Below are 12452 nucleotides of genomic sequence, written 5' to 3'. Positions count from 1 at the left end.
ATAAAATATGACATTTCATTTTCAGTCCTCCTCCTGAGCTATGTGGCTCCTCATTCCACCCCTTCCCTCATTTCCAAACAGCCAGGGCAGCTTCTGACCACAGGACCAGGAATGTATAAGAGGGGCCAGGCAGAAGAACAGAAGGGGGGCTCCTTGGTTAGTTCCCCTTCTGCACTCAGCATCAGGCATCGCAAGATAAAGTAGAGAAAGCTTGCTCAGAAAGATGCCCTCCTGGTTCTCTTTTTGCTGGGCAGTGCTGCAGTTAGGTGCAGAGCTGCTGTGCATTATTCAAAGAGCTCCAAAATGCAAGAGAGATCTGTGGACAAGAATGCTGGGGGGTGCCAGTGTGTTATTACCTTTAATGTGAAGTCCAGGTGGCAGCCTACACAGTCTCCAATCCAGTGGGCCTGCATGCCTTTTATTCCATACCACTCTGGGAGGTCTGCCAACGCATCCTGCATGGCCTGGGGAAATAAGAAAAGAACAGGAACGTAGCAGTGCAAAGCTCACACAAGAACAAGTGGTGTGGGGCTTGAGGTAGGAAAAGTGGGGACATGGAAGAAAGTTCTGGACATCAGACTCCCTCATTCTCATGCCTCAGGAGAGGTAGCAAAAGACAACAGAGGCACTCAATTCACAGGCCCATATGAGTGAGATCAACCTAACCTACCTCTGCTCAAGGTTCAAGGTTTCATGGAAGAAAGAGAGCCAATGGACAAGGACCCCAGTTCACATCACTGCTGAAAGTGTTTGCAGTGTTCTCTTCCCCAGTTTGGGGGTCAGAAGAAGTTCACAATCTGTTGATGAGCTCCACCCCTCCACTGTTCCCTCCACATTTTCCTCCACCCCTCCCCACCTTCCCCTCCACAGAATATTCCTGTTGACTGCTGCTAATTCCCACACAATTCTGTATGGCCCTCCCCAGCACCGCTGGGCCACACCAACAGAACCTCACCTTGTGATCATTTCCTCCTCCTCCTCTCCCTCCTCTTCCTGTTCCTCCTCTACTTTTGCTAGTTCTTTTTGTTTGTTTTGATATAGAGTCTTAGCCCAGGCTGACTTTGAGTTTCCAACCCTCTTGCCCCCTCCTCCAGAGTGTTGAGGTTACATGTTTAGCAGTCAGTGGTTTTGTTTTGTTTTCTTCCCAGATTGCAGGTCAAGGGTGGGAAAACTCCTGGTGGAGGGGCTTAGGCTTAAAATATTCAGATGGAAATGAGGCCCAAACACTCAAATAGGAAGAAATGTGAATGTTTTCATGTGCTAATTCTGGAAAGATGCTGGCCTCAAATCTAAGTAAACTTATGAATATTTTTACAAAGTGAAATAATTTTTTAAATTGGCCAAAGGAAATCAATATTTTGAAGCACCAAACAAGCTCTTTTCAGTTCCCTGTATAAAAAAAAAAATGCATTTATTCAAGGCTAATTTTGGATAAGCAGGTCTTTAGGGAATGCCTCACCCCACAACACAGCAGATGACAGAGCAGCAACACGCAGCTTTTCTTGGCCACAGCTCTCCATCCCCTTTTTGTGGGAGCAGTCCTCATCTCATCTCACATCTCTACCCTTGGCAAGTACTTCCTCTTCCCATCACGTAAATAACAGGTATAGAAATCCAGTTGGCTCACAGAATACAAAAATTTTAGACTTTTATATGTATATGAGGTATGAAATCCAGAAGAGTCAGGCTTGGTGGAACACACAATCCTGGCACTTGGTAGGCTGAGGCCGGATGATCTGGCGTTCAAGGCCAGCAAGAGACCCTGTGCACAAACATACACAAATAAAAGTGTCCACAAAAACCAAAAACAAACAAACAAAAATATAGCTCTCACCTCCCAAGGGAGAAGAAATGGCTTTATTTTGGAGTCAAATATGAGTGACTATAGCCCAAGAACAGAGATTTAGTTTACACCAAATTCCATGTTCTAACATGGTAAAACTTTGACGAAGTTTTTATAGTAACAGAACAAGGAAAGCCATAAATCAAGGCACTCTGTAAAGACACTGGTGAGAGCAGCAGGCAGGCAGCTACAGCAACGTGAGAAACCTCTACCGGGGCCTCGGAGCCCACTTGACAGCATTCTTAGCACTTTGATTGGCTGGAAACTAGTGGTCTGTTTATACATTCCAAAGAAAAACTAGAATTCTGTTTATACAATGCCAAGGATTTAGCTAATGGTCACAAAGACTTTAGGTTAAGTACAGAGGGGGCAACAAATGGCTACTAAGAGGGCTACAGTGGCTCCAAGAAAATGTGGGTATGGATTTGCAACATTCTAACCTCTCCACACGTCTGAAGTTCTAATCAGTGAACCTGCCTTGTAGAAGGTTCAGTGGAAATAGAGTTCTTTTCAGCAGCTTTCATTCACAAAAGTAAATGTGAGGAAGCAGATATGTCACAAGTTGGAAGAATGCATCTCCCTCTGCCCTGTTCCATAGACTCCCAAGCAGGGCACAATTCAGAAACTACCATTGAATAAGAACAGTTAGCTAAAACTGCTAATGGGAATGAGACATCTAATACAGCCAAACCCCATGTCTCCTGCATGGAAAACACCATCCACCCTCCTCCCTCACGGGTAAGGCAGCACAGCTGCCCATGAGACACCACCCCACACTGTCTGCTCTCCTACCTCAACTCTCTGTGTCAGTCAGTGGCTGCGATCATCAACTCTGAAGGGCTGGGCAGTGGTGAAAGGAAGGAATATAACACACTGCACAACAGCTTTTAATAAAATGGTTTTCTGTTTCAGAGTCCCCTTTAGACTCTGGAACACAAGTGAATGAGAGGGCTCCTGGACATAGCCTAGCTCCTAAGTTGACCATATGGACAGCCTTGGAGCAAACACAGAGCTCTAAAGATCCTGTGCCAGACAGACCTCAGGCCAAGCCAGCACCCACTGCTCAATCCTCCTCCACTTGGACTGCAGAAGCTGAAAAGCCCACGTCCACTTTGCTCTCCCCCTTAATGCTGGGGATGGCCATGTGACACAAAACATGAATGGAATTCTATTGGGGGGGGGGTTCTGGGAAATTTCTTGCTTTCCAGATAAAAGGACTCATTTGTGCTGCTCCTGTTGCTTCTGTCTTGAATGGAGATGTAGATCTGAAGGAAGACGCAGTAGCCATCTAGCAACCATAAGATCACAAGCAGGAAGAAAAGGCCAAGAGAAGCACTGAGATGCTGTCAGAGCTCTTGTACCAGTTTGGTCCCAGCAACTGGTTCCCATTATGTGGGAAAAGTAACTTCCTCTTGTTTAAACCACCACAACTTGGGTTTTCAGTTGCTTGCAGCTGAAAGCATTCTTAGTTGGTCCAATGTCTCATCCTTAGCCACACAGCTGGGCTTCTTCACTAATTCATGACAATTATACCAGGTTTTCAAGGGTCCTTCCTATTTCATTGGATCTTTAGGAATCTGGACCAAATTTTCCAAGCTCCTATATTTTTCCCTCTCCACTCAAGTGTCTGATGGCCATCTCAGACTCAAAGAACTACCTCTTCCCATGAGGACTACCTCTTCCTATTGGGATTACCTCTACCCAGGAAGACTACCTCTATCCAAGAGAGTGGTCTAACCCTGAATGTTCCATCAAGTCAGGTCTTCCTGGATGCTACCGCTACCTGCATCCTCTCATCCAATAGATCACCAAGCTCGGGGGATTCTGCCTCTGAGTACTTTTCTAATCCCCTACTTCTTCTAGCTAAGTCTAGATTCTGCATGTTGGGACCACTGCAAAAGCATTTGGACTGGTGCCTGAAGCCACAACTATCTACTCCATAATGTTCTTATGAAAACAAAATTCTGGGGACTACCGAGATGGCTCCATGGTTAAGAGTGCTTTCTGCTCTTGACTCTGGGTGGCTCACAACCATCTGTAACGTCAGTTCCATGAGACCCAGAACTTCTGGCCTCCCCAGGCACTTGTACTCACATGCACATGATTTTAAAACTATATGTAAATCTTAAAACAAAAAACAAAAGAACTACCTTATGGTTCTGACATTACTCCCTTCTTTACAATATTTCATTATTTCATATGGTTCCTGTGCTGAAGCCAAAATTTGTCAGACTTGATCCAGCCCCTAATCACCTCTCCAGACCTACTTTGAGTTCTCCCATGTGACTCTCAAGTTTAACTGGCAATGTTCATCTCTTAGCTTCTCAACCCCCAGCACACATCTATCTGCTAGTGCCATTCAATATGTGTTCCCAATACAAGGTGGGGCTGTCATGAGGGAGTGTCCTCACAACACAATGTTGGCTTTATGATCTGTTCCACTCTTGCTTGTCTCTCTGCAGCCCAAACACTGAAGCTTTCATTTCCAGTTGGTTCACTGTTATGGGTGGTTTCTGTTCTCCTGAAATTCAGTGATCATCTTTTCTTTTTAAGTCCTGTTCATTTATATAACAAATGCCTTGGTTTTATAAACTAACTTGGTCCATGTCTAAATTTTTTTTTTTTTAATTAAAGGTCACAGTATTCTGCTTTTAAAAAAAAAAAAAAGATGTAGTAATTTTTATTACATGCTGGGTACTGCAGATGATACCCTACAAGGGCACTGGATCATGCTTGACCCCCTTTGGGTCTATTTTGTTCTAGAAGTTCTATTTGAGTCTCTCAGAGGCTTACTTTTAATCTTCAGTAAGGCCACTCTAGTCTGTTTTTATCCTCAGTCCTAGGGTGTTTTCCATGCTTTCAAACATGGCCTTTGGAGATTCAATGCCTCTCTTAGCCAGGCATAATCCAAGGGTTTCCATGTGCCACACAGCCCTGGGTCTGCTCTGCTCTCCTACCAGAGCCACTGCCTGGGCCAGCATCATGGACTCTCCCTCTTCTCCCAATTTTCAGTGCCGACCTCCTAAGAGCTTTTTCAATAAATCTGCACAGGAGTTCAGCAAGAACCAAGAGTTACCATGGCAACTCAGCATTTCTGCTGAACAGTTGAAAATTCACAGCTGACAGTTTAAAGAACAATGCCTCTGGTGCCAGGTTATTACATTACCAACTCAAAGCAGAGGTCAAAACACAGGCGCTAACCAGGTGGCCTTCCAACACTGCCATTAGAGTTGCATGGCAGGTCAGGGAAGGGAATGGCACCCCTCCTTTCCAATATGCCATCAGAGAGTTTCTGGAGGGCTGGAGGGACAAGGTGGATCTGAGGCTAGCAGAGAGGACCTATGCAGAGAGCTACACTCAGCTTTGCTTTCCTCCAGGCATTGACTAATAAGCTCCTTTGAACCTTTTCCAGATCCATGCCCAGGATCAGCTGTATAAAAATGAACTAAAAAAAAAAAAAAAAAAAAAAAAATGAGCCTCACTGCAGACAGTCTTTAGATGGAGGACAATGAGGGTCTGCTGAGCTGATGGGACATGGTTTGGGTTTGGCCCAGAATGTGGAAATCAGAAGTTGCCTAGAACTCTGTGCTTTCTCTGTACATGAGCCCTGTACATAATATCCAACCCCAGTTATCTGCAGATAAGTCATAGACTTTGTCTGGGCATGCCATGGGTTGCCTTTGAGACTTAAGTCAAAATAGAAGCACTGAGTATTACATAGAAGCACTGAGTATTACACACATATAGAACTCATGACTTTGTCCAGGCCACTATGACTTAGTAAGCAATTCTGCTTCTACTGTTGGCTTTGTCTTGAATCTCTGAATACAGAAATCAGCCAGAAGGTACTTGAACCATCATCAGGTCTAATCACTCATCTCGCTCACCAGGAAACTGAGACCTAGGGTAGCCTTCACAATTGATCAGAGATATATCAGAGTCACCTCTGGAGCTCTGGACTTGGCCCAGCTCATTCCTACCCTGGCCTTCCCTCCTAGAGACCAGCCAGCTCTTCACTTCTAGGTCACTATAAGCAATAGTGCAGTGAAACTAGAACTCAAGCCCTCTGTAGCATCACAAAGACTCATTACTCTTTTCCTTCTTGGATGCATAATTACAGAGTTACTGTTGCTTTGTGACAGCTCAGCAAACAATGACCTGGAATGAGCTCTAGGTGCCTTTCTTGTTAAAACTTCAAGACCCTTGCCCACCACCCTGTATGTGAACACTGAGGCTCTCTGCCTCCTATCTCTAAAGGCTCTGCTTAGGCTCCTTCAACAGAACTGCCCACATATTGGGCATTACTGAGAGTCTCTTACCACCACTTACCTTTGCATATGCAGTTGTCTTAATGAACCACTGTCGGAGGTATTTCTTCTCCACCTTGGCTCCAGAACGCCATGAACAGCCAAATTCATTCACTTGCTCATTGGCCAGCACTGTTTGATCCACTGGATCCCAGTTAACCAAAGCCTGTTAGGACACAGGAGACAGAGGGGTACACTGTGGTGAATGCCCTGTGGAGGTGCCCCTGGAAAACAAAGTTGTAATGGAACAGTGTGGCTCCAAGCCTGAGGGCATCTTTAGGGTGGGCTGCCTGGTGAATGGGCCACTAGCAAGCTGTGACAAGGACACATGAAATGCCCTTGTTAGAGTAGACTTGAGGAAGATGGAAGTCTTTGAGCATATGTCTTAACTCAACTTTAGGTTTTTCTTGAATGACAGGATGGACATTCAGGATTTGAAATTTTAGAACACTTTGGAAAAGAAGAAAAAAATGGTATCTATTTGAAGTTTAGAAGAAAAGGGTTACTGCAGAAGAAATAAATATACTGATTTTACTAACAACACTAACTTTTACTGAGTGGTAACCAGGTGATGGTTCCCACGTTAAGTGGTTTACAGCTAAGTGGTTGTCTAGCTCAGGCTTAGCTTGAGTACTCCTGCCTCAGTCTTCTGAGAGCCAGGATTACAGTTGTGTGCCATCACCCTTGGCTTATATGTGGCCCTTTAATTCTCACAACCAGCTTTGTGGTAAGAAGACTCTTACCCTCAGAGAATCATATCACAGAGAATGAATATGAGGAGTAAAGAAGCAATATAGCATACCTAAGGTCTCAGAGACACTGACAGAAAGGGGAGGAACTCGTCTATGTTTAAAGACTGCAGTTTAAATTAATGTGTATTATATAGAAAGTAGACAAGTCTTAAGTGAACAATTAATGAATTTTTAAATGAGTAAACATGTAACCACTATCCATGTCAAAATAAAGAACATTTTCAGCACCTCAAGAAAACTGCTTTGCTTTTTGCCTTCAGCACTGTACCCCAAGGTAATCACTCTGAGTCCTACTCCATAGATTCACTTGGCTGGAAAAACACATGGTCCTAACCATGAGGAAGACTCTCTAGAGTTCCTGATAGTTTCTGTCTTGGTTTAAAACAAATACTTCTGCCTACACTTACTACAGTGAACATTCAGGTACCTCCTGGTAAAAGGACTGAGTACAGAGGAGTCTAAGGGTTGTACTACCTGATTTAAGATATTTTGCTTAAAAATTTAATGGTAGACTATGTGCAATTCCTCAGTACCAAAAAGTATTCCTAGTAATTCCCATCAGAGATTGTGCTAGCAACTGCCTCACAGATCCTTCTTCCTTCCTGTTTACAGTCTGCATCCACCTCAAGTCTGGTCTGCAGGCTGGTTTGCCTTCTGTAAGGAACTCTGGTGGGCTGTGGGAGGTGCTACTAAAGGCTACAACACTGTCAGACAGCCTCTCCTGCTTGGTCAGGGACCCAACACTGCCCTCTAGCCTGTGCTAGAGGTATCCTTACTTTCCACCCCTTTGAGACAGGGCTAAAGTCAGCACAGTTAGCCCTTTATTATAGTCTCTTCAGTGGCTCCTTCAAGATATGCTGGAACCTGACTAGTTCTGGATATTTTCCACATCAGCATAAAAATCAGGGTGGTGAGAGGTTAGCTAATCCATGAGTTATAATCTAGATTATGATTTTATAATAGTATAAATATACTATTATATTAGTAAGTAGTAAGTTACTAATATACTAAATAGTAAGTAGTATAGTTAACCAAAAACTTGAAGCTATGCCATCTGGAATTAGACAGAAAGAGGAGCATGGAACAGTTTATCTCCTCTAACACAGGGTCCCCAAGTCTTCCCCTCATAATTTTATAGAGATGACCAAGATATTAAGTAACTAGGACCTAAAATTTTTAGGTTCATAAACCAAAGAAGATTGGCCCATCTATTATTATCACTAATATCAGACAGATTGAAGGAAAAGTTTTACTTAGTAGGTATAAAAAATAGTTTTATTTTTGATAGTGCTAGGTCTTCTGCAGATGAGTCTATGAACTTGAGACTGCACTCATCTTTACCAGTATATGCAAACAAACAGGATTTTCTTTCTTTCTCATGTAAAAGTTATGATATTCTCTCTCTCTCTCTCTCTCTCTCTCTCTCTCTCTCTCTCTCTCTCTCTCTCTCTCTCTCCCTCCCTCCCTCCCTCCCTCCCTCCCTCCCTCCCTCCCTCCCTCCCTCCCTCCCTCCCTCTCTCTCTCTCTCTCTCTCTCTCTCTCTCTCTCTCTCTTAGTATTTTTGGGACAGGGTCTCAGTATGTAGCTCTGGCTGGCCTGGAACTTGAACTCACCAAGATTCACCTGCCTCTACCTTTCCAGTGTTAGCATTAAAGGTGTGTGCCACCACACCTGGCTAAAAGTGATGATTCTAAGATGGAGAGAATTTATAAAAATTCAAAAGGGTAGCTAACATGAATTTACCTCCCTTTGATAGGCCAGACCAGCTTCGTAGAGTTTGATAAACAGGTATTGAGTCCATTTGTAGTAATCTGGCAAACAGGTAGTGATTTCCTGCCAAAAAAGGAAGAGGCAATAAATACACAGTCCGGCCCTGAAGCACTCCACCACACATACCACAGCTTTGAGACTCAGTTCTTAAAAGCAATTAAATTGCACAGTATTTACCAACCTATTTCCACTAACTCTCAAAGTGAGGGAACAGCCATTTATTCTGGGAAGAAAGAGCTGATGTTATTGGAATGTCTTCCCCACCTTTCCTAGACATGTTCAATGATAACAGACTCTCAAGTCATTTGCCTATCACCCATGACTAACAAGTTACAGTACAGAAAACAGCTATGAACTTTTTTTAAAAAAGATTTTATTTTTACTTTAAATTGTATGTGTGGGTATGGGGTATATGCACATGAGTGCCATTGTTGACAGAGGCCAGAAGAGGTTGTCAAATCCCCTGGAACTAGAGTTAACAGATAGCTGTGAGATGTCAGATACGGGTGTTGGAAACTGAACTTGGGTCCTCAAGAACAGCAGCAAGTGCTCTTAACTACTGAGCTTTCCAATCTACCTATTGAACATTTTGGCCAGGATAAACACATGCTGGGGACCAAGAATATAGCTCATCTGAAAAGCAATTATAAATGTCAAGAGTATTTGTTCAGTGTGATGTAATTCTCATTTCAAACTAAATCCTGTGTCTACATAGAACCTAGGGTCTGATAGTTTTCATAGCCTCATTATTTTCCCTTTATTGTATAATATGAATCAAATATGGGGAGATTAATCAAAAGTTCCTAAAGTTTACTTTCTGCCTGAAAAACACATTTAATATAGAATTTTTAAAATGGACCTTGACAAACTGACGAGGTTTGAAGTTGGTAAAGTCAAACCAGATTATAACCGCCATGTACTTCTTTTTTCTATTGAACTTTAAAAAGCATAAATGAAGTGGATACAGGGCTGTGTGTCCCTTAGTAGTAGAGTGCTTCCCTAGCAACCCCGAGGCCTTGAAGTTAATCCTCAGCACTGCCATAGGTGGAAAAAGAGAAAAGGGGTTGCTGTGAAGCAATCTTCGTACACTGTAAATATGTATTACTCGCATTGGTTAATAAAAAGCTGAATGGCCTATAGCAGGACAAGCAAGCCAGACAAGGAGGATGCTGAAAAGAAAAAGAGAGGAGTCTTGAGAGTTGACAGCTAGACACAGAGGAAACAGGACATGTACACAACGAGGTAATAAGCCATGAGCCACGTGGTAGAACTTAGATAAGAGATATGGGTTCATTTAAGTTATAAGAGCTAGTTTGTAATAAGCCCGAGCTATCGGCTGAGTGTTTATAATTAATATTGAGTCTCCCTGTCAGTTATTTGGGAACTGGAGGGTGGGAAGGAAAAGTCCGCCTACAGGGGATAACAGGAAAGTGTGTCTCAAATGGCTCCATTTGTAGTTGACTTTCAAGGAAAGGTAGGTATACTTTATCCCAAATGCAGAGCACTTCTGTATTCCTTAAGATGAACAAGTGAGGAAAGCTTCAAACCCAGGTGGAAGACAGGTATAGTAGGAAGCAGTAATCTAAAAGGGTTGCCTTTCTTATGCTAGATTTATTCGCTCACTCCTTTTGAGACAGGATCTCATGTATTCCAGGTTAGCCTCAAACTCTGAATTTCTGATCTACCTGCTTCTATCTCTTGAGTGCAGAGATCACAGGCACATGCCAGTTACTACACCTGAACTGTGTGCTGCTGGAGATCCAACCCAGGGCTTCCTGCATGTTAGGCAAGCATTTTACCAACTGAGTTGCATTCCTAGCTTTCCTTGGTTGTTTTATATGCTGTTTTGTTATTGTTGTTTTAAATAACAGAGTGCTAATATGAAAAAACAAAACTTTGGCGTGGTAATAGAAATCAAACCCAACGACTCAGGCATGCTAATAAGTGCTCTAACATGGAGCTATAACCCCAGCCCAGAAAACAGTTTTTTAAAATGCAGAACAGGGATTAGAGAGAATCAGCTCAGTAAGAGAACTGTCTGTTCTTCCAGGTCCTGAGTTCAATTCCCAGCACCCACATGGCAGCTCAGAACTGTTTATATCTGTAGTCTCAGGGAATCCGATGCCCTTGAGTAGTGTGCGGACATAAATGCAAACAAAATACACATATACATAAAATAAATAAATGAATCTTTTTTAAAGGTGCAGAATAACTCAACTCTGACCACCATTTCCATCTCCTCATGATAAGACATACTGACTAGCCAATCAAATGGTGGTCCCCAGCAGCCTGACCCCCACAATACCTAAGCTGTGGTTTCTCTGCCACATACATGAATCACCAGCTCCCAGGGACTCCATAGACACCTGGTATACAGGGGTGCCAGGCATGAGGAACTCTACCAGCTCAAGAATCAGACTAACTGACAAGGAGTAGCTTGCCTCTCCAAATCAACTTTATCAATACTAATGCTGACTTTTCAACCTTGACCTGCTAGCATGGCACAGAATCATTCTCTTTAGTTTTCTAGTCAAGTATCTTTAAAATTTCCATTTTTAACAAACATGTCAGGAGCCATCTTCTATTTTGTTTTACTCATCATTTTATGCTCTCTAACACTGAGGTACCCCAAAAATGCTGCTGAATTAAGAATAAGTTAGACATGTAAAAGTCTGTATGCAAATTTGTATACCTCATTTAAGTTTCATAGTTAAATTCTCATTGCATCGAGGTCACAAATACACAAAGAAAATAGATTGAATTGAAGGGTAGGGTGGGTGAGGATTATGGGAAAATTTTCTTAGACCTTGCTATTGTAGAAATATCTTTTTTAAAAAAAATCTTTATCCACTATAGTTTTTTTTTTTTTTTTTTTTTTTTTTTTTTTTGGTTTTTCGAGACAGGGTTTCTCTGTGTAGCTTTGCGCCTTTCCTGGGACTCCCTTGGTAGTCCAGGCTGGCCTCGAACTCACAGAGATCCACCTGGCTCTGCCTCCCTAGTGCTGGGATTAAAGGCGTGTGCCACCACTGCCCGGCTATCCACTGTAGTTTTAAAGAAGTATGTAAAGCAAATAAGAAAAAATGAAACTAGCGATGGGACCCATTAACAGCTTATTTTGTGTGTATTTGAGTTGCTCATAATAAAATATCAAAATCTTTCCAATGAATACATTATAATAAAATATAACATGAATTATAAAGAATATGCATTATAATGAGAGTATTTTATAATGAATTGTTTTATAATACACTCTCTACGCCCCTGGATCTGCTTCCAGACACTGAATAAAAGTCACATAGCAATAGAACAGCATTATCTTCAACTAGGTTTGTGGTTTTAGAAATCAGTTTTACCTGAAGTAGAAAAGCAAGGGTAGAGTAAGTGGAGAGAGAGAGATCTTTACCTAGCCAACCATTCACCTATATTCCTTTTGGGCATCATCAGCTAAGGTGAAAGAGGGGTGTGGAGTTTGGGCCCCACTTTTTTCCCTAACTTCACATCTGGACTTGACCTGTTCTACTGTTGCTTCTGCGTCTGTTTCCATCTGTAGGAAACATAATGTTAGCTGCTGATGGTCAGGGCCACTGCTGTACCCAAGGAGGCTAGGCCTGAGGAGAGTACTGTGTTCTCCATGCTAAACCTACCTACCATGATAGTCCAGCTTTCTTACTAAGTCAAGTAATGTACATTTTGAGAGTCACACATCCTTTCTGGAACCTTCCATGATCAGCCCATTAGGAACAGAATAAAATGAAAACAGTGAATTCTAGTCTTCTAAAG

The 12452-nt window shown here is 42.5% G+C and overlaps 1 protein-coding gene across 9 annotated transcripts in view; it reads right to left on the bottom strand.

The window, feature by feature from the left end:
- The window catches only part of Lars2 (leucyl-tRNA synthetase 2, mitochondrial), a 148731-nt gene that overhangs the window by 52408 nt on the left and 83871 nt on the right, over positions 1-12452 (bottom strand). For all 9 annotated transcript variants that reach the window (XM_076577447.1, XM_042281928.2, XM_076577445.1 and 6 more), the window contains 3 exons: positions 8646-8735; positions 6173-6316; positions 357-464 (listed from right to left, as the gene is read on the bottom strand). In XM_076577447.1, coding sequence (XP_076433562.1) covers positions 357-464; positions 6173-6316; positions 8646-8735 — 342 coding nt within the window. The remainder of the gene's footprint in view (positions 1-356; positions 465-6172; positions 6317-8645; positions 8736-12452) is intronic.

Source organism: Peromyscus maniculatus, chromosome 7 (genome assembly GCF_049852395.1).
Source record: "Peromyscus maniculatus bairdii isolate BWxNUB_F1_BW_parent chromosome 7, HU_Pman_BW_mat_3.1, whole genome shotgun sequence".
In the NCBI taxonomy this organism is placed as follows: domain Eukaryota; kingdom Metazoa; phylum Chordata; class Mammalia; order Rodentia; family Cricetidae; genus Peromyscus; species Peromyscus maniculatus.
This window is presented reverse-complemented; position numbering and strand designations above follow the sequence as displayed.